At 44.1% G+C, this 25970-nt stretch overlaps 1 protein-coding gene across 2 annotated transcripts; it reads left to right on the plus strand.

The window, feature by feature from the left end:
* Positions 1-5511: 5511 nt before the first annotated feature.
* LOC147902454 (DNA-binding protein S1FA-like) lies at positions 5512-24036 on the plus strand. 2 transcript variants are annotated; one of them, XM_087373562.1, is made up of 3 exons: positions 5512-5561; positions 5709-5782; positions 23372-24036. In XM_087373562.1, exons 2-3 carry the CDS (start codon positions 5729-5731, stop codon positions 23585-23587), a joined length of 270 nt encoding a protein of 89 aa, XP_087229688.1. In that variant the 5' UTR covers positions 5512-5561; positions 5709-5728; the 3' UTR covers positions 23588-24036. The 2 variants fall into 2 exon arrangements, with proteins under 2 accessions (XP_087229688.1, XP_087229687.1); XM_087373561.1 differs by having other exon boundaries at positions 5523-5561; positions 5699-5782; positions 23372-24035.
* Positions 24037-25970: the final 1934 nt, after the last annotated feature.

Genomic DNA, 25970 nt, shown 5'->3' on the forward strand with positions numbered 1-25970 from the left:
TAGCATATATAACATGTGCTAACCAGCATGAAACAAATGCTATAAAGCATATGATAAATGCTAACTATTATATGTAAAAGAAAAGGGACAACGTATCAGAGTCATCTGATTGTCCTCCAAGCAACTCCAACATTGATTGATTTGTTGCTATCTGCACCTCAAGTTTGGATCTCTCAATGGAATTTTCAAGAGGCAAGGAAGCCAACTTGGCTTGTGCTGATAGAACCTGAGCTTTTAAAATACCGAGGGCTACACCAACTTTCTCATTGCTCATCTTTTGAATCTTTGCTTCCTCCATTGTCTTTTGCACAATTGCAAGTCCATTCTTTGTAGTGTCCTTTCTTCTTTCTATGTCTTCAATTAATGCTTTAATATTCAAGGCCTCACCTTGTGGCATGCAAACTACACTCAAACTACCACTATTTGTTACTACTATTGATTGAGGAGTTTTTTCAATTTTATATTGTGCATGAAAATCCTCTTTCGTGAGGCAGAAAATCCTTTGTCATGGATAATCACCTTTTGTGCCTTCCACCTCGCTGTGCAAAAACATAATATCAACATCAAAGAAAGAGACCCATGCAAATAAAAATAACAAAGAGAGAGATGCAGTTACAAAGAGGGAGATAGAGAGAGAGCTCGAGCGATCGAGAGCTAGAGAGAGAGACTAAGATCGAGTGATAGATTCCGGAGGAGTCTCGCTTCGTTTGCATATTCGTCTCCTCTTCTGTAAACAAGCTCGAAGGTAGCGGGTCTACTCTTTTCCTCTTGTGCTCCAGCTATTCTCTGGTTCTCGCTCACTTCATGGTTGCTTCACACGAAAACGTCGACAGAAGACGTAGTCGAAGTACTCATTCCACCACCCAGGGCCCCCGTATTTAGTTATACTTCATGTGCCACTCATCATTATTCAAATGACTTGTTATTGGAAAATAAAATTTTGTGTAAAATAACTAAAGGGACAACTTGTATTCTTGTTACACCACCTCTTGAAATGTGCTTACAAGCATAAATAACATAGCATATTAACTTGCTTACACCCTTATAGGAATCATAGGATTCTCCTCCACAATTTCTTTCACTTGGTCAAGCAAATAAGAGATGGCCAGAGCTAGCTGATTAGAAATTGGATGTTCGAGCTTTCGCTCCCCATTCCTCTCTCATTCTTTAGTTTCTTTGCTTCTCTTTCCTAATTAGTTGTCCTTAAGGGCAATGTCAAAATTGCCTTTGATAAGCCAACCCTTGTTGCTCCACTTAACACATTCCAACAACCATATTTTGTGGGGTTGGTCCTTATGATTTTGACCTAAACGAATGGATTACTCCTTGCTTTTCTCAAACCCTCTTCATTGAGGTGTATTCATTTGTTGGTGCCCTTCCTTTAGCTTCATCCCTTCATCTTTGTCTATTATTGAAGCCCTTTGTTTAGGGTGTTCAATAAATACCACCCTTGGTGATGGCCCTACCCCGGCAAATACTTTCACCCAAACTCCCATCTCCCCTCATCTCTTTCCTCCCATTCCACCTAAGATCCCATATCCTTCTAAGCTTCCATTAACTCCTTGAGAAGGTCAAAGCCCTTAACCTTAACAGGAATAGAGGACACTAGTTTATCATACCATGTCATGGACCTTCATCTATTCAGGACCTTATTTTTTGCCTCATTAATAAATCAATGCATCAGAGACACCCAAGCTATATTCCATCCAAAGGAGCTATATTAAGTGCAAGAGACTCATACCCAAAGGGCAATTTGAAAACATATCAAAGATCAAATTTTGAAACCTTTCTCCACATCCCATTTTTGTTAGCAGCCTTAGAAGGAAATCCCACCTTAAATGAGTATATGCCTTGTCTAGATCTGATCCAAATAGGATACAGTGCTAAGTACTTCTCCTCACAATATCTATAGCTAAGAAGATGGAAGAACATCTTCAAATATGTCTCTACCTTTTACAAAGCCTAATTTACTATGCTTTTGCACATCTCCATTGCCTATGAGACCATGGCTTTGGCCATTAGTTTGTAATAAGGATTGAGCATAGTTATTGGTCTCTTCAATCCCTGACTTGGAGTATGCTAGGTTTTAGGGAAGAGCTTAAGAAATCTAGCATTGATATCAACAAATAGTTCTCCAATCATGCAAGTATAATCTAGCATTGATATCACCAAATAGTTCTCCAATCATGCAAGTATAATTAACCATCTCAAGTTCAAAAAAATTAACTAGGTCCTAAAATCCACTATGGTGCTCCATAGTAAGTCCATCAAGCCCATGTGAGTTCTTTGATTTTAGGCATTGCTTAATATATAGCTCTTCCTCTTTAAATGTCCTAGCCAACATGCTTCTTTGACTAACGGAAATAGAATTCTTTGCAAGAGGATCAAGAACCCCATCACACATCATATTCCTAGCGTGGATGCTAAAAGTTTTACTAAGGACCTTAATGAAGACATTTGCAATATGCCAATAGTATCATGTAACCATAACTCCCATTTAGGCAATGCCTTACTTTACTCAACAAACAAGAAAGATTTGTTTTAGACTTTCTTAAACTCCTTATCCCACTGACTAGCAACTTGATGAATTCTCACATTGCCTTATCCCATGTTAAAGCATGATGCACCTCAGTATCTAAAGCATGTCTCTAGATCTCATGAACCCTCTCATAAAACACCTTGCTTATGTGGTCAAATTTTAAGGGGATGTCCCTCGGTCTTTTACTATGATAGGATGAGAGAAGCAAAAAGATATTGGGAGAGGATAAAACAAGGAAGTTCATGGGAGCTTTCATCTACCACCTCCCCCCTTGATGCGTTAAGCCTATCAATCCTAACAACTCTAAGCTACCCTCCCTTTTGTTTAATATTCCACATGAAATTGCTAAGCCGAATTAGATCAATCTCCTTACAATCAACAAGATCTAAATAACCAACAAATCATTCCACACATCAATGTCAACAAAGCCTTCATCATTTTTAGGATGAGATCTATCTCCTCTTGCAACATAGTCTTGTTCCAATCCCTAGCAAATAGCCATTTGTCTAGAATGTTATAGCCAAATTTCCCTATCCCAATTCTATAGCCAATGCTTTGACGGCCTCATCTCTCCACAATTATTTTGACAGAGATTATAGCATGCACAAGGGTGGCAACTACCAATATGCCCTTCCTCAAATCATGACTACAACATGAGAACCCGATTTCTTAACATATTTCTAAAGAAATCAGCCTCCCACACTTATTTTCTTGAAGAATTAGTGCATCCAAATGTTCTCCTAGCACTGTAACTGAGATATAACTATGCTCTTTATTTTGTTTGCAACAACATCTAAATTTCCAAAATGTGAAACTTACTCTATGAAATCCCCTTTGGACCGAGAGCTTCTCAAGAGCTTTGCATTGTGCAAGTATGCATTGGTTCCCACCTATCACTCAGCTCTCTATAGCTTGCACTTGGCCATTGTTTTCACACAATATATACTTGTTGCCATGGTAGATATATATTTATTAGCAGTGTAATGCTAGTTAGTAGCGGTATATTTTATTGATGATAAATATTGATATAGAACCTATAAGTTGATTAGTTACCATGTAACATTTGATCATGTGGTGAACACTCTATCAAATATAATGACTAATCACACTCAATAATGTAACGACTAGTCATACTCAATAATATGCAAAAAAAAAAGAATGTGGCTTTGTGATTATGTATTATAGTAATGAGTTTCCAATGTTCAAGCCTCATAGGCATGTATTAGTATTTCTCCTCTCTAGAGTACACATGGTGCTACTCCTATCAATTATATACAACACCAAAACAACATTATTACTCCATGTTATATCTATTTCTTGGTATATATACTTGGTGATAATATATATATGTATAACCCAAGATACCATGCTATCATTTGTGATATGTAAATATAGTTGGATAAACAATTGGCAAACCATATGTAGATTCATGTAAAAACTCTTTACAAAGCCCAAAGAACTTGCTGTTGAACCACAAGGTTCACATTGCACTATATCCTTGGCAAGCAAGACACTTTGTTTATGGACTAAGAGTAAAAGCCTTGCGAGAATTAAGTAATTTTCACAAGGTTCAAATCTTGGTACTTGACTGGCTGTTTGACCTAAAAATTGATTATTTATGAGCTTACATAAGAGTGTTTTAAAAATGGTAATTCAACAAATTAAGCATTTTGCCACCCATCTTCGGTAAAGCATTTAGTTTTGAATAGTAACATTTGTACCCTCTTACTTTATTGCTACAATAGGTACTACAATAGGCTCTACAATAAAGAAAACATGGAAAATCAAGGAGTATTTTCATACTTCGATATGACAATTTAGAACTATATTAACATTTTTCAAAATGATTCATTATTATACAACACTGTAACCCACTAGTGCATGATATTCATACCCTTTCTTTTTTGGACAAGAAAGATCCTCTTATTGGATATTTAATGGTTTTCCTTTTTCTAATCTTGTTTGTCCTAAAAGAGCCCTCTTGGTTGTCATTAATTTCCAACCTTAGCAACATGCCTTTATTGCATCATGACATTGCTTACTCTTGTTTCATATTTCTTGTTTCTAGCTAAATAGCTGCTTTTATTAAATATTTTAAAACGGTTATCTTCTACCTGTTCTTTATTAATTGTATGCAACTTGGCACATTGTCTTTTAGCCAAGTTTTGATGAGTCTTACAAAGGTGTCATGGTTAGGTGTGTCCAAATCAATAACCATGTTGTCTTAACTTCCCTTTTACGCTTAAAGGCCACATCAATAACTATAAGACTTTACTGAAGTTAACCCCTAAGGAAAGGATGTGTAAGCTAAGCTCAACATATAAGTTGCAATGAATATATGATTTTGCGAGTAATGTATTGTATTTTGCATGAAAATTCACTTTATATGAGTCTTTCATGGAGCCTATGTTCAAAGAGGATAAGATGGGATTGTGCTTGTGCTTTGTCCTATAAGAACTCATGAGTACCTATGGTACAAGGCATTGCCTTTTCCCATTGTTGCCTGATTGAGTGAGTGCTCACATGAAGAGGGTGCTTCAAGCATGGTGAGACGATTTTGGGCCTTTCTTGATTGGTAAGGGCTTTAAGGAGTCTAGCAAGAGCAGCTATTGGTCCAACGAGACAATTTCATGGGGCAGATTAATCTTCTACAATGGTAATGCTTAGGTGGTGAAATTCATATTTTGGAGTCCGAGTGTTCTTATGCTGATTACACACCTACCAATGGACGGACCCTTTGTAAAATTGGAGGAGAGAACGGGGGTTGGAGCCTCACACAGCGCTGCTCTGCGGGGACGAAGGGGTGTGCCCTGTTCTCCATTGGCTGCCGAGCTCCTTGCAAAGAGGTGGCAGATGAACACGTACCCAACACAGGTGCCCTCAAACTGGGAGAAGCGACGAGTACTGGCGGTGTGTAACCACAGTCTAACCAAGGTTCAAAGCTCGAACCGAAGTCAAAAGTTTTTATATTCAAGCAAGGAAGAAAGAGAGAGGAAGAGAGAGAGCAAGGAAAGAGCTTAAGGTATTGTAATGGTTGTGTTCTTACAGTTCCCTGCTTCCTGCAGCTTTCTTCTTACAAGTCCATAGCTTTTGTTTCATTTGGCTCTTTTGGATTTCTTCCCTCTCAGCTTCTGCTGAATCTGGAATTCCTCCTGCTAGAAAACTTTAGCTTCCCCTGCGGCCTTGGCTATGGCGGACGATTTCGGACCTCAGGACATAGATCCGTCTGTCTTCGATCACCAGGTGCTTCCTCTGTACCTCATCCTCCTTCCTCCATTGCTTTGGAGCCTCTCAAATCCAGGTAACGTGCATTTCGCAGCGATCGATCTCTCTTCGTACCTTCCATTGAAGGACCTATACGGGGTTTGTACCCCCCGCAACTGTTTCGGAAAGTGAATTGTCAATATGTTCAAGATCGGATCCCTTGGAATTCACGATTCCCTTGGAACAGCGCGTGAAATCACATCTGCTCGCATTTGTGGGGCAAGTTGTCTCCGGTTTTTAAAAATGATCTTCTGGTGCATCCTCTTGCTAGAACTCCAGCGTGACATGTGACGTAGAAAGAATGGGCAGGAGTTATAGCCACGGTGCACTGCCGCTGTATAGGATGATCGGCTGATCAAGTGTAGAGACTTTCTCGATTCCAGCACCTCTAATGTTTTGCAGCATCTATTCCAAACGATTTCAGGACTAATTGGTCATGTCCCGCAGCAAGAACTTAGGGTGCATCACTTGAGATATCTGTTCTTAGAGTTTTGTTTAGAGCAACATATGCAATGCGAGAGCTCTGCTGATCAAAGCAATCTTGACAATCTCAACAAATGGTGTGTTTGTCCAACAAGCTCTCTTTTCTATATATTTTATTGGAATGTTGTGTAAAGGGATGAAATACGTGTCTCCTTCCAACACTAGGACCGGCCAAATGAGATCTTAGCTGTACAGCTCTGCTTTCTGCTGGTACGCTTCCTTGCTGCTGTTGCGTCAAACCTGCGTCTCAGAGGAGACAGAGAAATTAAACACGTTAGAATGCATGAATGGTAAAGCAGATTTATTTTTAGGCATGTTGGCCTGCACTAACCTTTAAGCCCCAATGATGTAAACAAGGATGTCAGGGCACATAGATATTGCAGAGCAAATCATCATTGCAGCAATTTCAGGATCTATCGCCTAGTGCTTACCAAACTTTGATTCTTTGCCACTAGATTGAGTCAAGCTGATGACTCTAGCTGAAGGACCCTGCCAGAACTGGTACGGTAGAACACCGGTGAGGGCTCATAACACAGCATGCCATCCTCTCCCCATGTGTGGTGGTAGGCAAGTTAGGGAATGAGAGAGGTGAGGATTGTCACTTTCAGAGTACCTGCCTGACGCAAACTCTTTTGCCAAGTCTGTGGGTTTGCTGCCTCTATCCCATTGATCCCGCACCATGCTTTGTTCATGCATTGCGTGTCATGCCCCTTCTGTGCATCAAAGTACTTAGGCGCTCCTAGCTGCTGAGCTAGTCAGCTCCAAGTCCACATGGAGGCATCGCTGTCCCAGTGCATGCAGTAACTTACTTTTAGGATGTTCCCCTTCGTATCTTGTACTATCGAGTGCCTTATGAGTGACTACAGCTTGATCTCCTCTCTACACTACTGGCTGGCGGGCACAAGACCAGCACAAATTTATTTTTATGCCCTTATCATTCTTTGCATCATTGGGAGCCCTTCCCCAATGGGGGGCTCCGGTAGAAGCAACAGAGAGTCTTCCTGTAACACGTTTGTGGCCTAAGTCTGACTGCTACGCACATGCATAGTTTTTGCTACTGCTTGCTACTGTTGTGGAATTGTGTTCACATCCATGCTTGCTACTGATGAATGCAAGAAAGACAATCATATGACACAATGTTGCGCAGCAAGTGTCATCCACCTTTCCAAAGAGTATTTTTATGTCAAGGGGCTCTGGCTGCTCCTCATGTTATGCAGAGGCTGCCTCTATGAAGTACTTCTACTTGTTCCCAAGGGTTGCTGCTTGGGGGGCATGAGAGGCTACTATTTGAGAATCAGGATGCCACATGGGTAGATCTAGCTGGAGGGAAACATCCATAGGACAGCCACATGGGCAACACTGTAGGCTGCCACGTGGTCCACTGTTAGAGGTGGGCATAAGCTCTGAAAGAGGGAAAACCTGTGAGCAGCATGCAGCAAGAAGAGGGCGTGAGGCACAAGCTGCACAGCGACATCTGCAGGTCTTCCTGGAGTATCCAAAAGGCGCGTGGATCTGCAGTATGGCTGCTGTGCAGGACTGCGCAGGTGCTGCCAAGGATAGATGTGTTGGTAGGCTTTTGCAGGTGCGGAGATTATCTGTTGGCTGCAGCAGAGCTGAATCAGGATCCAGCAGCATAAAGCCTGCAGAAAAGGGCCTTACAAAGGCATGAATAGGTCAGCAGATTCACAGACCAGGTCGGCTGGTCTGTGGCAGGTTGGTTGGCTGGTCGGTCTGTTTTACAGACTGGTCGGTTGGTTACTGATTGGGTCAGCCAATTGGGGCTTCCCAGCTCTCTATAAAAGGCCCCGTTGTGGGGGCATCTTGCCGATCAGGCTCTAGGCATTCCAGCCCACTCCAGTGTGCAAACCAACTATCTACGGAGGGCAGAGGAGTGGATGAGTGCAGCAGGAGAGGTTCTCACATACAGTTCAGACTGGAAGCAGCACTCTCATCTTCGAGCAGATCTTGGTGCATATCTACAGCCTGCATGTCTGCAGGAGGTGCCTCGCAGTACGCAAGGACAGTGAAGCTCACTGAGGAGCACGCAACCTGAGGAAGTACACAAGTAGGAGCAGTGTTTGTGCTCACCATAGAGCATCCAGGGCAGCGTATTGCTGCATGTTTTAGGATCTCTGGTGAAGCTTTCTGTAATAGTGTTTGGCTCAGATTTGTGCAACATATTCTGAGGCATTTTTTAACTGTCCTACTGTTGTCCATCTCCTGAGTTTGGTGTTTGTGAGTTCTATCTTGTGGACACATAAAGTTGAAGTTTTGAATGATAGCATTCCCTTCTCCTCTCTAAGATTTTTCTGTTGTGCACACTTATCCATTTACTATTTCTGCTGTGTGGAGAAACTAGCCAAAGGGTCTAGGTTTTCTAACATGATCTGACCGTTAACATGCTATTGGCCAAATTTCATTGGATGACGAGGTTTGGCCAACTTCTACTGGTTTTTGCCCCCTTTGAGAATGTACGGGCAGCTTTGCTTACTGAGTTAGTTTATTTTTTACTTTCCTTATTTACTAGTAATTTTGTTTAAAGTCGCTTACAAATGCCCTTCTTTCCTTTCGCTTGTTTATAAAAAATTAAATTCGTAAGATTGGATATATTCTAGTCGTATGAAGGTATATATACAACAAGAAGCTTACAAGTTTGAGCAAGTATATCCCCCCATACATTGAAAAATGGGAATTTCCCATTAATTAGTTGTGGAGAAGAGAAAATGGGTGAAAAGGAAGAGGGAAAGGGCATGATTAAACTAAGGGATACATTGGGGAGGGAGGAGTTTCAATTAAGAGGGACCACTTAAGAAGGGGGCATTAAAGAAGAAGGCAGGTGCTAAAGGGGGAGGGGGAATAGGGATCATTTGAAGGGGGCTTTAAAGGAAAAGGCAAGTACTAAAGGGGGAGGGGGAAGAGGGACCATTTATAATATTTTAGTTAGCACTATATATGCTCTTCCACTCTATAGCTTAGTGGTAGGTCACATGTGGAAAAGACAACATTGTGGGTTCGAATCCTACCCTCTTGAATAATGTGCATTCCTCTTAGACATAGCTTAAAATAAATTAATTAACCCAAATAAATTAATTAATCCGTGGACAAACATAAGTTAATTAGCCCCCATGGTCCAAACAAATAGGAATAAAATAAAGTTGAGCAAGTATCTCCCCCCATACATTGATAAATGTGTGTATATATATACATTTATCAATGCCATGGCAGCATTAAAATGCAAAGCAACAGAGATGGTAAGTAGACTATAGAGTCTTGAGTCTAATCTCTGTGCTCTAGAGCCTGTGTCCTATATCAAATTCAAATATAGTCAATAAACTAACTATCTCCCTTCCTAAGATGCACATCTCTCGCTTGTTGCTGCAGCTCCTCCTCCTCCTCCTCATATCATGTTGGGGTAAAGGCACATTGCCAACCCTTCATTAAAGATAGGACACCTATGACTGTCTTAAGACAGTCATAGGGCAAACCTAATCTTAATAAAACAAATGAGTTTGTGGTGTGGCTCATCACTTCACACCCGCACACCTTGAGTCCTCTCTCTCTCTCACTCTCTCCCTCTTGCTCTTCTTCCCCCTTCAGTACCTTTCAACTGGTATCAGAGCCTTCTACCCTTGACCAGCCTACCCACCCCCCTCCGTACAACGCAGTACCACAAGGCCGTACGGACGTACGTCGTCCGTACATCCGTACGGACGGACATCGCGGGCGCGGGTTGTGTCGTGGGCACGGGAGCAACGCGGGCGCAGACGCGGGCTGTGGCGTGGGCACGGGAGCAGCTCGGGAGCGGGCACGGGTTGCGGCACAGGTCGCGGGCCGTACAGTAGCTGCTGACAACAGCAGAGCGTCGCCGCATCAAGTCAGCAGCCAGCAGTTGCTACTAGCTGCTAAGCCCTTCGGGCGTCGCGCAGTCCACACAGGGGAGACCGTACGGACTGTCGTATAGTCGTACGGACTGCCGTACAGCTGTACGGACGACGCCGCCACACCTTTCGACAGTTTTTCCTCTTCTGGGATTCCGTACAGGAGCCGTACATCTGTACGGATCTCCATAGCGCAGGTACAGGGAGCTGCTTCCTATTTTTGCAGCAGGGAGTACATTTTCTTTGTTTGGGGAAGAAAAAGAGGTGAAAGCGCATTCTGCTCTTCATTCCTCTTGATTCAGGGTCTTTTTTCAGTTCACAAAACTGTGTTATCTTGACAGTACAGCAAGTACTTTCATTCATCTCGTGCTTGAGGTGAAGAGAACCACAGTGTGTGGTTGATTGCACAGCTATTTTGTTCTGGGAAGGTAATGCCTTGATTTTGCAAGAGGACATATGCTTTTACTGGGTTTGAATCTCAGTTTACAGGTGAGCAGATCATAGGGCTTTTGCCCGGAAGGTGATGCATTGTATGCCTTGAGGCAGTGTGATGCCAGAGAGCACACATTTGTCTTGATTTCCGCAGTGTCGAGGTGACATTTTCTTGCAGGTCACATTTCTTGTGCCACACTCCGAGAACCTCAGTTGAGCCACGCTTGGCCAGGGCGCATCGAGTTTACTCGGTCCCTAACTGTCCATCGTTGACAGTGCTCAAAAGGTTCCTCATTGAGTGTTTGTACGTTGGGATCTGTGTATGTCATTTCTACACAGGGCAGTATATGCATTACATTGGTGGATGATTTTGTCAGAGAGATTTTCACTTTGCATGCTACCTCAGTGTTGAGGTGTTCTCCACTTGATTCAGGTGTCAGATCAAGGGGCTTTTGCCCAGATTTTGTTTGATAGCACTTGGGTCACCGACAGAGATCTTCAGATGCATTTTATCCCCTTGGCAGAAGGGTGATTGCTTGGGATTTATCCCATTTTCTGTTGCAGGTTTTGTGACAGGCTGAAGTGTCATTTTTTTTTGGGTGTTTGCCAAGTGGTTTATGCATGTTAACTCAGTGCAATACCTCATCTGAGGTGGGAGAAGTGATCAGTACAGTCAGTACAGCAGTGTTTACAGCAGTGTTTGTGCTTTGTCAGATGATTATGCACTGTTAAGCACTTGTTGAGCAGCTGCAGCAGTCTGAAATTACTGTTTTTTATACCTCTTTGAACACGGTACAGTGTGTCAGAAGGTACAGTATTTGCAAGGTCATTTACTGTTTTGCTGCAGATTTTCCTGACAGTAAAAAACAACCATTGAGAGTGCTTCTGGCTCTTGAATAGAGCAGGTTTTTTCTGAGAAATCAGAATTTTTATTCAGTCTTTTTTACTTCCAGGGAGTCAGGTACTCTCCTTATCTGATATGGCATCAGGGGGAAGTGATTCTTCAATTCTGAACATAAAGAAACTGGAAGGAGCACACAACTATGCATTATGGGTAGAACAGTGCTTGAATGTACTTCTGTTAAAGAAGATTGCTAAGCCCATAAGGGTGAAGGGTGTCAAGCCATCTGACATGGCAGCTGATGACTGGGAAGAGCTTGATTTGTCCGCAAGGGCAGCTATCATGCTCACTATTTCAGACACTCTTGTGTTCAATGTTCAGGCTGAAAAGACCTCTTATGGTCTATGGCAAAGGCTAGAAGAATTGTATGCCCAAAAGAGCTCAGCCAGTAAGGTTTATTGGCTGAAGAAGCTGGTTGATCTTCGCATGAAGGAAGGTACAGCTATGACCTCACACTTGAGTGAGTTCAATGCCATCTTTACACAGCTGATTGCACAGGGGTTGAATCTTGATGAGGAGTTCAAGGCTACTTTCTTGTTGTGTACCCTCCCTGAGAGTTGGGACACTTTCAAGACCACCCTGTCTAATTCAAATGTCACTCTTATATATGCTGATGTAGAGAGCTCTCTCCTTATGGAGGAGATGAGCAGAAGAATAATGCGGGCAGCAAGTCTTCAAATGCTTTGCAGGTACAGGGCAGGTACAGGATAGAGGCAGGACTCAGCAGAAGGGGAGATCTGCTAGTAAGTCCAAATCCCGAAGTCAGTCCGTGGTAAAAAGGATATTGAATGCTTTTATTGTGGCAAGAAGGGACATGTGAAGTCTAAGTGCTTCAAGTTCATACGGGATCAGAAAGCCAAGAAGGCTGAAACAAAGGATGCAGGAAATGCAAGCAAAGGCAAAGGCAAGGCCAAGGCAGATGACTTGGATGCAGTGAATGTTGCAGCAGAGGACAGTGACAGTGACATACATGATGTTTTATGCTCTTCTGCTGTAATAGCACATGCCTTGGTTATTGATGGTCACGACATGCACACCTGGCTCTTGGATTCAGGTGCCTCTTTTCATGTTACTCCTCATAGGGAGTGGTTTACTTCCTACACAAGTACTCATGGAGTTGTTCATCTTGGGAACAACTATGCATGTCAGATTGCAGGGATTGGCAGTATACAGATAGTATTTCCTGATGGACGCATATTCATGCTTGATGGTGTCCGCCATGTGCCGCAAATCAAGAAAAATCTGATTAGCACTGACTTATTGGATGACAGTGGTTACCACACCACATTTGGGGATTCCAAATGGGTGATTACTGATGGCCAGACTGTAGTGGCTGAGGGTTTTAAGAGTGATACCTTGTACCCTCTTTATGTTTCCAGTGTGGGTAATCATGTTGTTGCCATAACCGAGCTGCCAAAGGTTTCATTGTGGCATAGCCGGTTGGGACACATGTCTGTTAAAGGAATGCAAGAACTGTCACGTTTGGGTTATCTGCCGCCTCTTTCTTTTTCAGATTTGCCTACTTGTGATCATTGTATATTTGGCAAGCATTCTGTGACTCCTCATAAGAGGAGAACTCCCCAGAATAGAGCACCACTTGATCTAGTGCACACTGATTTGTGTGAGATGCCACAGTTATCACTAGGGGGTGCAAAATATTTTATTACTTTCATTGATGATGCCACACGCAAAGTGTGGGTCTATTTCTTGAAGCATAAGGGAGATGCCTCAGATGCTTTCAAGAAGTTTGTTGCTCAGGTTGAGAATCGGACAGGTCGCAGGCTGAAATGCCTCAGGTCCGATAATGGGGGTGAGTATGTGTCACATGCTTTTGTGCAGTTTTGCCAAGCTAAGGGCATCAAATAGGAACTCACAACCCCTCATAATGCATCTCAAAATGGTGCAAGTGAGCGTATGAATCGAACTATTCAGGAGAAGGTTCGATGTATGTTGTCTTATGCTGCATTACCCCATGGCTTTTGGGCAGAAGCTGTGCAAACAGCAGTTCACATTATTAACAGGTTGCCAAACAAGGCTTTGGAGTTGAAAGTGCCAGAAGAGGTGTGGTCTGGCAAGCCACCTTCATATAAGCACTTACGTGTATTTGGCTGCGAGTGCTTTGCTCATGTACGCAAAGAACTGCGCACCAAACTGGATCCAAAGTCTATTAGATGCATCTTTATGGGTTATGGTGACGAAGGTGAAATGGGGTACAGGTTATGGGATCCCGTTAAACGGAAGATTATACGCAGCAATGATGTCATCTTTAAAGAGGATAGTGTACACAAGGAACCCGTGCAACCTGTGGAATACAGGAGGGTTATTTATGATGATGTTGGACAGCAAAGAATGCCCATTTATATGCAGCAGCAGCCTGCTGCAGATTACCCTGTTCAAGGGGGTATACAGGCTGAAAATCAGCCAGAGAATTTTGCCAATGATGCACCACTGGATATGCCAGCAGATGGGGCTGTAGAACAGCCAGATATGGTGGTACAGCCACCCGTCATGCATGAAGAACAGGCTGGACAGCAGCCTAATCCGGAACATTTTGTTAGGAGGAGCACCCGTGCACAACGGCCTCCTGCCAGGTTTGTTCCAGGAGCCAATAATGTGGCTGATTTTATCATGCTGACAGATTGTGGTGAGCCTTCCAGCTTCAAGGAAGCTATGGGAAGAACGGAGAAAAAGAAGTGGGAGAAAGCCATGCAGTCAGAAATGGACTCCCTACTTCAGAATGATACATGGGACTTGGTGCAGTTACCTGTAGGCAGAAAGGTTTTGCCATGCAAGTGGGTTTACAAAGTCAAAGTGGATTCAAATGCTTTACCTAGGTATAAGGCCAGATTGGTTGCCAAGGGATTTAAGCAGGAGAAGGGCATTGACTTTGATGAGATTTTTTCCCCTGTAGTCAAGATGACTACTTTGAGAGCAGTGTTGGCTCTTGTTGCTCATGACGACATGGATTTATGTCAGATGGATGTGAAGACAGCCTTTCTTCACGGAGATCTCCATGATGAGATCTATATGAGTCAGCCAGAGGGATATGCTGTTAAAGGGAAAGAGCAGCTTGTGTGTAAGCTCAAGAGGAGCTTGTATGGACTCAAGCAGGCGCCAAGGGAATGGTACAAGAAGTTTGATGCCTTCATGCAGTCCCAAGGGTATCATAGGTGTGAGACCGATCATTGCTTGTACACCAAACGGGCAAAGGATGGCAGTTTGATGCTACTCATTCTATATGTGGATGACATGCTTATTGCCAGTAAATCTCAGCATGAGATTAGTGCTTTGAAGAAACAACTGCATAAGTCTTTTGACATGAAAGACTTGGGTGATGCAAATCATATTCTTGGCATGCGGATTACTCGTGACAGGGACTTTTATTTCTGTCACAAAAGGAGTATATTGACAAAGTACTGCAGAGGTTTAAAATGGAGGGGGGGAAGTCTATTAGTACCCCGTTGCCTCCACATTTAAAACTTAGCAGTAAGGACAGCCCCAGATCAGATGATGATAAGGCTGAAATGGCCAAGGTTCCGTATGCATCTGCAGTTGGTTCTTTGATGTATGCCATGGTTGCCACTCGTCCGGATATTGCTTTTGCGGTGGGAGTCATCAGCAGGTATATGGCAAATCCAGGCAAGCGGCACTGGGAAGTAGTGAAAGGTGTCTTGAGGTATCTCAAGGGTACCAAAGACTTGTGCATATGCTATGGTAGGCAGGATGCGTTGGTGCATGGTTTTACAGATTCAGACTATGCAGGGAATGCAGATAACCGGAAGTCTACTACCGGTTATATTTTCACATTTGCAGGAGGTGCTATATCATGGGTGTCTCGGTTGCAGAAATGCGTTGCACTGTCAACCACTGAAGCTGAATATGTTGCAGCCACTGAGGCCTGCAAGGAAGCAATATGGCTTACTCGGCTGGTGGGAGATTTGGGCATTACAGGAGATATGCCAGTTTTGCATTGTGATAGTCAGAGTGCTATCATGTTGGCAAAGAATCCAGTCTTTCATCAGAAGACCAAGCACATAGAAGTGAAATATCATTTCATCAGGGAGGTACTGGAAGACAAGCGACTTGAGCTTGTGAAGGTGCATACTGATGATAATCCTGCAGATTTGCTCACTAAGAGCTTGCCTACAGAGCGGTTTGCACATTGCCGCCACATCATGGGATTAGGATGAGACCATTCTTATTTTATGGTCTTGTATACAGTAACTGTATATTGCTGTAATTTTTATTCTTTTCTCCCCTTTAGGCACATTGGCCTTTAGGTGGGAGGTTGTTGGGGTAAAGGCACATTGCCAACCCTTCATTAAAGATAGGACACCTATGACTGTCTTAAGACAGTCATAGGGCAAACCTAATCCTAATAAAACAAATGAGTTTGTGGTGTGGCTCATCACTTCACACCCGCACACCTTGAGCCCTCTCTCTCTCTCACTCTCTCCCTCTTGCTCTTCTTCCCCCTTCAGTACCTTTCATATCATCAAGCATCACTAGCACTAGAGTGAATCTGAGTGATTTTGACTTTCTATCTCCTGGTCTATTTCTAGATTTTGGGCTCTCTTTGAGCAGTAGATAGAGAGATTAAAGAGAGTGATGAGCATTCTTTACTATCCTTTACTTATACTCCAATGGGGGTTTGGCTACACATGTTCCCCTGATTTCAGACATTACAGGAATTTTGACCGTTTCCCTTTTTATGTGATACTAATGTCTTGAAAATATCAACATCAATAGAGATAGCACAACATCCAATTAGAGACATCTCTTTGGTCTATCATACCATAGAATTCAAAATCGAAGGCACAAACTTCATATTCTAAGTAGCTTGAATAGCCAATATAGGGGATATAGGATGAATCATTGTGAAGACCTAATAGAACCATATGCAAGAAATGTAGACCTACCAAGAAACTGAAATAAGAGTCATGGTAACTTGAATCACATGAAGTGTCGCAATCAGGAAATGCCCTTGTGGAGACAAATATATTCAATCTTTGATACGTTGACTTGTCAAATGTTGCCCTTTGGAGTCATTATAGAAGAAACATGCATCTAAACCTCCCCCCCCCCCCCACAAATTTCCCGATGGGAAAGAGGGTTTTGAATCATCTAGATATTCCTACTATCTTGCTTTCAGCTTAACCTCCTACGCTGCCCACTCATGGTTCCCAATGCTTCTAGAAGCAACTCATACATTGTTCAAGATTTTAATGTTTGTTGTTGCTTGAACGTTTGTATGTATGTATGGTGGAGATCACATTATAGTGAACACACGTTATCTCCATATTCATGCAAACACAAGGGACGACAATCTTGATGCAGTAGATAATGATAAGAATATATGATTGATTCATATGAAGAATAAGTGCTTCAAGGCATAATTTAGAGACTTCACCTGACATGCCCATATACCATATGTAAAGGGGCTTTGTAGTCATCATAACAAAACATTTTGGGGGGTGAGCTTTTACAAAGAAGAAAAGTGAAGGGTTAAAGAGCTTCTTGGAAGGTGTATTCGCTTCCTTCTTCCTCTAGTAATATGGCTTTGCAATATCATTGCTACAATGCTAGCAAGCTAGCAATCCTAGCTATCTAAAAATCCTCGCTTGTTATCTCTATAAAGTGCTTGCTATCGAAAGATTCTAGAAGTCATTTTTGCACTATAGACACGTAATATCACAAATGGATGCTACAAATGACATGCTTTTGTAGAGAATTATTTTATGGAGGGCATTGTCCGCAAATGGGCTTAATTTGTAGTTTCAGTAAATTTTTATGGTTGCAAAGCCTTGCAAATATCGTCAAAGGAGATCACTTGCAATGCACATGAATTGAATTCCAAGGTTTTGGCATGCATGCCCAATCATAAATAATATTAATAATCATGTGTATGGAGGTTATATCCCATTGGTGCATCACATAAAAGACACAATGGATTTGCAAAGGGTAGCACTATGGCTCTAATACAACATAGTGATGGGAGAGATGAGGAGGTAGAGCACACAGAAGAACAATAATACTTAGGAAATGATCATCCTCTCAATTAGAAACAAAGCTTTACAAGAATCTCTCTCTCTCTCTCTCTCTCTCTCTCTCTCCCCTGTCCCCTCTGATTAACACTTGGCTCTGCTACCCCCCCGCTCAGCCCCCGCTCGTGGATCTTCTCTCTGCCACCCTCCGCTACCCCCCCGCTCAGCCCCCGCCACCCCTCCGCTACCCCCCACCACCCCCCGCTCAACGCCCCCTCGCTCAACTCAGCCCCCCGCTACCCTCCCGCTCAGCCCTCCACTACCCTCCCGTTCAGCCCTCCGCCACCCTCCGCTACCCCCCCACTCCCGCTCAGCCCCCCACTACCCCCGCCGCTACCCCCCCTGCTCAGCACCCCCTCGCTCAACTCAGCCCCCTGCTACCCCCCCGCTCAGTCCTCCACCACCCTCCCCTACCCCCCGCTCAGCCCCCCGCTACCCCCCCGCTCAGCCCCCGCTACCCTCTGCTACCCCCCCACTACCCCCCGCTCAGCCCTCAGCCACCCTCCGGTTCCCCCCCGCTCAACACCCCCTCGCTCAGCTTTCCCGCCGCTTGCAGCTCCGACCTCGCTCAGCTCTCCCGCCGCTTGCAGCTCCGACCTCGCTCAGCTCTCCGGTCGCTTGTAGCTGTGATCTTTTTTTTTTGCCCCCCACTTGCAGCTCCGACCTCCTACAATCCCTTCTTTGCCCGCTGCTGCCTCCCCCATAATGAAGGGAACAGGGGGATGAGGACAGGAGACTAGGCGGGAGACCCTTTGGTCCAAATTTACATACGCGTGGAGATGGGAAAGGGGATCGGTGACAAGGGGAAAACACAAATTTGGAGGACTTCAACAAACGCAGCAATCGGAGCGGTTTGGTAGTGGACAGCACCGCGGCCCAGAAGAAAGGGGCCCACCCAAAGCCCATGATGTCACCACATCCTCGACCTCTATGGTTACCACCACTATTTCACCACCATCATCCGCCTCATCATCTATGCCACCTCTCTCCTCCCCCTCTCCTGCATCATCATCACAGGTCTCCTCTCGAGTGGCCTCACCATTGGCCCCACTGGCCATGGCTCCACAGTACTTTCCCCTCGTATCACCTCTACCTCTCAATCAGCCACCCTTCATCACCTCGTCCGGCCTCACTACTCCTACATACCACTCCCCCACCCGGATCATGCTGTCCCCACCCTCAATACAACCTCAGCAGCCCACCTTCATTCCAACCCCTCTCGAGATCCAGTCCCCACCTGGACCAGGACATCTTAGGCCCCCACCAGATGCTTCGGACTCCCTATTAGTTGAGATACACAACATCCAGGCCTGTCAGGCAGAGCTGACACATTACACTTAGGAGTAGGTCCGATACACCCAGGAGCAGGCCCGCATATACACGAGTAGGGCACCCTTATCCAGGGACTTAGACACGACATCACAGCTTCGAGAGGAGCTCGGGACCCTCAGAGCAGCGCTTGGAGGGATCCCAGTCACAGAGATGGAGGCACAGATAGCCACGATACAATCAGCTATAGCAGAGACGACTAAATGGGTGGACGTGGCGAAATGGGAGCCCGCAAAGGCAACCATTTCAGCCGCCATACAGGAGCAGCAGCAGAGGGCTTCGAAGGCTCTCAACATCCGGATACGAGGGATCACACAAGATAGCACTACGACGCCCATGGAGGAGGTGATCACCTTTCTAACCACCACCATGGGGGTCCCCAACCATGGCATATGTTGGGGTAAAGGCTCTATGGCCACCCAAGTACAGTTAAGTACACTTATTTGTTAAGTACACTAAGTACACCGTACTTAGTATTGTAACCTTATACCTTTATATAAAAGCTTCACTATGTGCTAGGGGAGGTACACACATACCTTTTATCCCCACACTCCTTGTTTGCTAATCTTGCTTGTGTGTGTGTGTGCTCTCACACTCTCCCTTGGCCACCCAAGTACAGTTAAGTACACTTATTTGTTAAGTACACCAAGTACACCGTACTTAGTGTTGTAACCTTATCCCTTTATATAAAAGCTTCACTGTGTGCTAGGGGAGGTACACACATACCTTTTATCCCCACACTCCTTGTTTGCTAATCCTGCTTGTGTGTGTGTGTGCTCTCACACTCTCCCTTCCACAGCATAGAGGGAGCATGGCGTGTTAGGAGAGATCCCAACCGAGAGCAGTCCCTAGTCATTCGCTTCAGAGATTCCTTGAGCATAGGTCTCCATCACCCCTCACCGACACGAGAGTCTGGCACACGTATGCACACCATCTTTATGATGTCCCACACTAGCCCACTCTAGATCTCATACACACCCCTCATCCCACCACTTGCACGTTGTTCACCAGAGGGGGAGTCAAGGACGCGACATTGAAACTGCACAATGGTCGAGCTAAGGATCACGAGGAGCTATGCATTGAGTTTCACATATGGGATCGACACGTTAGTCCCGATCCTAGCAAAGCTATTCAATGACGCTGTTTGCCTTGGCTTCCCCCGCACTCGGACACTCAACACCATCACCCCCATCCACAAGGCAGGGGATCCCATGGACGCGAGTAACTACAAGACTATCATGATTGGACATGTGATGTCCAAGATCTATGCAGCTGTATTGGATGCGTCACTCAGCCTGTTCGCAGAGATGAGAGGGCTCAGAGCAGAGGGTCAGGCCGGTTTTAGGCGAGACCATGGGACTATGGATCACGTACTCACACTCAGGAGTGTCATTGAGGAGGCCAGATCACGGAAGGAGAGGGTATATTGCTGCTTTGTGGATTTCTGCAAAGCCTCTGACACGATACCTCGAGCTCGTCTCATCACACGCCTACAGACACTAGGATTTGATCAGGAGATCATCTGGACAGTCGTGGCACTTTATAAGAGTCTCAGGCCGAGTTCGGACAGGTGCAAGTTGGACATATGAGATCTTGAGTGCCATAGGGATTAAACAGGGTTGTCCCTTATCACCAACCCTGTTTGGCCTCTACATCGATGAGCTTGAGACTTTCATGGGGGTGTTCGGAGGGACCAGTTGCTCACTTGTCGGGATCATCATCAAGATTCTTCTTTATGTAGATGACGTGGCACTGTTGTCGTCCACACCTGAGGGGCTCCAGCGACAGCTGGATGCACTGCAGGCTTTTTGTTTATCCCATGATTTGGAGGTCAACTATGGCAAGACCAAGGTCATGATGTTTAACACCTCTCAAGCAAACATGCAACGGAAGCAGTTCACTTTCGGTGGGTCACTAGTTGAGATTGTATCCTCATACACTTACTTGGGGGTCATCTTCTCCGGCCCGATTTTCATGATGAGACCAGCGATGCAGGCCACACTGAGTAGGGGATACGCCTCATTGGCTCGGCTAGAGAGACAATGCTTCCACTCCCACTTCCAAGACCCTCGGACCAAGGCTCTTCTCTTCGACTTCTTGGTCCGATCAGCCGGACACGGGTGGAGTGCGTGTAGATCCTCATGCTCTCACGGATGATTCGAGGAAAACCGTTTGTACCACATCACATCATTCAGGCCGAGTTTGATGCTTCTCCACTCCAGCTAGATGCAGCCTTTCAGACCATTACATATCTACACCAGGTTAGATCATATGGGGACTGCACATCAGGGAGACAGAGGTTGCCATGGTTGGCTCTCGATTCCTCCATGAGGTTGGCAGCAGAGGGAGACGAGCGATGCTAGTATGCACGGACTCACAGATGGTTTGTGAGACTAGGGTTTCACATCGATAGGATACCTCCTTTTCAGTATAGTTGAGATGCCCCTCCGGTACTCCCACCCACCATCCCAATCGGGCCACACACCAACCCGGTCATTCAAGAGGATCTCCTGCAGCGACACACCTTTAGGACCTGGTTGGAGCCGAGGGAGCTTCCAGTGAAGCTGAGTTTCTACAGAGATTACCGTCTTCGTATTTCGGAGGAGGGATTCATCACACCACCGGGGTACATTGAGCTTCATATGCCTCACTCACTACGGATCTCCATCGGACAGTTTCGGGTATCATCACACTGCCTCTGCATAGAGAGCGGCAGAGCAGAGGGGATTCCTAGAGAGCATCGCTTATGCATATTGTGTGACTGTCAGGAGGTTGAGTCGGAGGAGCATTTTATTTTCAGGTGCCGAGTGTACTACGAGATTTGAGGTCGCTACCACTGCTTCTTCAGAGACGGCTCCGGGCTCCTTTCCAGATTCCTCGCCTACCCAGATCAAAGATGCCTCAAGGCCTTCATTCACAAGGAGGTCCGACACAAAGAGTACTTACTCAGGCGACGGGGCTTGGCCACATCATCAGACACCTCTTAGAGCAGGATCACAGAGTTCTTCCCATCGAGTGACATTGATCGTCCAGTCTCTAGCCGCAGACGTGACAGAGACCCCGACCCGACGATCGCAACACGACACACGAGACATCGAGGGGACACACAGATCGCTCTAGGGGACCTCCCGTCGTTTAGACCCGGGATACATCCCACAGGAGTCACGGTGGCTCTAGTCTTGCGTTGAGCCTCGTCTCGGAGACCGAGATGCATGGCACCCCTTGACGGGCACCAGCGTCCCATCACCGGCTATGCACCAGCTAGGGTGACATGACATACGGAGGATTCCGCTCCGCTCCAGTCTTTTTCTTTTCATTGTTACACTTAGATGTATTTGATTATGTATGATTAGACTTAGGATTCGGCACGGGTGATGATGCTCGTTTCACTAGCTCCACCCTTACTGTGATTTGTATCAGGTTTTCTTCCAGTCTCATAGACCCATCGGTCTTCCGAAGACACTAATAAAATTTCTTTCTTTCTTTCTTTTTCTCCATACACACATGCCTGTGTGTGTATGTGATTTTTATTTTTATTTTAAATTTGTATGTGTCTATCTATCTACAACACACACACACGCGTGCGCCGCACATATATGTACGTACATACGTATGTGTATTTCTAGATATACGTGTTTGTGTGTGTGTTTTGGGGGGGGGGCTAAATATCACTTCTTTCGTGCCTCTCTACAACGATCATTTTATGATTGTCTGCATGCACAGTACATAGATTTTCAGCCTTCTTGTAGTATAATGATATCTTTTGATGTTTGTAATCTGGAATCCCTCTTTTTGGGACAGTTTTCTGTAATATAATGACAGATGGATTTCACTAAAAAAAAATTGTGTGTGTGTTGGGGGGGGACTAGGGGTTTCATAGAGCACTTTGGTCTTTCAAAGATGTAAAAGAAAAATCTTTGTTTGTTTCTCCCCTTTATTGGTTCTTCCCTCTTCCTCAAGTGTTTCATGAAAAGTCATTGATTTGTATGATTGGAAATATTCGGAGGGACCTATATTGGATCGAATATTTCAAGTGCTATTTTATTTTAAACTAGGCAGGAGTTTATTCAGGGGTACTAATGGGAGAATAAATGTTTTTTCCTTAAAAAAATGGGAGAAAAAATGTTGCTAAATCTGGTTTTTCTTCTCTACTTTTCAGTTTTCTATGTGCGCTTTTCTAAACTCTTTCTCTCTCCCCCCCCCCCGCCCACCCCATCTATTTTACGAGTGCTTGGGATGTTTGTCTATGATGTTTTTTTAAATGCTCAGTGTACAATAAAGGCATTTCCATCTTGTTGCCAGGAATTGTTCAAATTGTAACAAGACATTAGCTGATGAAAAATTGAGATGCTTTGTTTGTTTGGAAGCTCTTTATAAGCAAGCCAGAGTCTGGCTGTGTTCTTACACACAATTTTCTTGAGCATTAAATATTCAAGCTTGTCAACATCCAGAAGTATGTCATGTTTTTTAGAAAGGTGCATGATGTTTCTTTCTTGTGCAGGAAATGTTTAGTACAAAAAGGGGAGGCAGTGGGTTTAACCCTGCTCTTACTGTCCTGTTGGTGGTGATCGGTGTCGTTCTACTTTTTGTAGTTGGCAACTATGCTTTATACATGTATGCCCAAAAGACCCTTCCTCCCAGAAAAAAGAAGCCAGTCTCCAAAAAGAAGCTTAAACGAGAAAAGCTCAAGCAGGGAATTGCACCAGCAGGAGAATAGGATATTTTGACTCAATGAAACCACATTTTTGTTCGCTTGTAGGCTTTACCTTCTCTGCCAATGGTTGGTTGTTTCTTTTTCCTTGGAAGTTAGGAGGGACCTGAGGTCTGGCTTCCAGTAATGTATTATGGTTGCTCATGGCATCTGACAGTTAAAACCATTTTCAATTGTCTGAATAGTCACGGCAATACATGAGAGAGAAATATATGAATATATGAAGATAAGTTGGCTCGAATTTTGAGACATAGTACATGCATCGAGTATTAAGTAGCAGTGTAGTTTTTAGTTTTAGGGAGTCTGGTTACACTGGCCATGTCAAATAGTGTGATTTGAGGATAGTTTTGAGTACCGATTTCAATCTGTTAAGTATATTTCTTCCCTGTTCATGATTGGGAGTGCTGAAGATGTATGGAGCAGAATTTTTTAAGAAACCAAAAACCGTAATTGGTCTTGGTTGAGGAATGCTTTGTGTGTGCAATTGCCAAGCCCATCATGTGCCCTTTATCACTTAACATAACATATTTAGTTAGCATTGGTGTCACCGGGCTGGTTTTGATGAAACTGGAGCAGATTTTTCCCAGATGTGGATCATTGCAAGCTTGTTGCTCATGCAGGATAAAATATGCTTGTGCTGAAGCTTTTATTTACATGCTATCCTCTAGGATTCAGCACATTTTTGCTTCATTTGAGTCGATGGAATTAATTAGGTGCGTAACTGACTTGATGTAACAAATCTATGGTTCTATCTCAGTTTCAAATTCTTAGAGGTGGTTTTCAACAGATGCAATTAAGAATCGGTGTCAGTTTTTAAAACATATTTGTAAGCTCATGGGGACTTGGCAGGAGGAATCAAGGCTACAGAGGAACAATATATGCATAACTCTTGTTGAACTCTTTGCAAGTTGTGCACCATCTCATTGGTTTGATTTATTGAGAAAGACTTGTGGGCAGGTTAGAAATGATTGATCCTCCATCTCAAAAAAATGTACCATCAGATTGGATTGGGAGCTAAAATTTATTGCAAGATTCCAGTCGTCAATTTTCAAGTTTTTTTTCCAAAACGTTCTCATTTCTGTTTTTTCTGTAGAATATTTTTTGTTTCAAAGGGTGCCAATGAGTAGAAGATCCATATGTACAAAAGAAATACTCATTTTCTGCTTTGTTTCTTCCTTATGCTATCAAATTTTTTGTTGTTTGGGTTGCTTAGTAAGCCCTGGGCTTATGCAAGAGATTTTGAAGTCTTTTGAAACCTAGATGGCAGCTTATGCTTGGGTACTAATGAGTTACTAAGTTTTCTAAAAAATAATTTTGCTCATTTACTCATAGTTTTGTCTAAAGTTGCTTACAAACTCCCTTTTTTTCTTTTGCTTTCCAAGCAGTGCTCTATGTCGTTTTTATGAAAGTGTCCCATTTTTCTAATTGAAGTTCACACTCTCCTCATTTTCCAAGGACAAAGCCAACATATCATCTACAAACAATTGAGGTCACATCTCGTTCGCCAAAGGCAGCCTCACTCTTCAATCTTACCCACAACCACCCCTTTTTTTGTCATACACACACATGGAATAGTGCAAATAGCAAATAACAGAGGAGCCAATGGACATCCCTGTCTCACAGAGCTCCTAACTTCAAACCTGCCAACCACCCCCCCAATTCAAACAGAGAATTGCAGCTGCATTCTTAAACGAGGCACCCACCATGCTATAGAACCCTAATCCAAACCCTAGCTTATCCAAGACAGCCAATATAAAGTCCCACCTAACCCGATCAAAACCAAATCCTAGAAATGGGCATCTCTGCCAGACGTAGCCACAAAATCTAGAGAACCTGAGACATTTAAGATATTTTCAAAAATGTCTCTAGCCTCAACAAACCCGTTTTGCTCTCGATCCACCACCCTAGCTCAATGCCAATGCCTTAGCCATTATCTTGAAACAGTCCCTAACCTTCAGCCTGTTTTCGCCTCTTTGGGAGCAATTCCATTAAGCCCACATTCACATCTCACATTCACATCTTCTAATAATACTCCTCTCTACATAGCCCAATTCACCATCACCACATAATCCCTCTTAATTACACTCCAAAAAGCCGCCAGTCAAACCATTAGGTCCTAGAGACTTATCAGCTTCCAGCCTATCTAAGGCCTCCCAGAGCTCCTGTTCGGAAAATGGCTATTCCAGCCCTGCCCTTTGGCAAGTCTCTCTGATCAATTTCACCTAATACCTCCTACATCTGAGCCATGCACTCATCTTGAACACCTTCTGAACCCACAATAATAAACAACTCCTTTCTAAAGACATTAGCTACGCGCCAAAATTTAGAAACCATATACCTTGCTTATCCATCTCCTCAATTATCTCCTAGAAGAAAAGCTTAGTAGGGA

The sequence above is a fragment of the Dipteris shenzhenensis genome, chromosome 4, assembly GCF_047967505.1.
Source record: "Dipteris shenzhenensis isolate YYH24624 ecotype China chromosome 4, Dip_SZ_1.0, whole genome shotgun sequence".
In the NCBI taxonomy this organism is placed as follows: Eukaryota; Viridiplantae; Streptophyta; class Polypodiopsida; order Gleicheniales; family Dipteridaceae; genus Dipteris; species Dipteris shenzhenensis.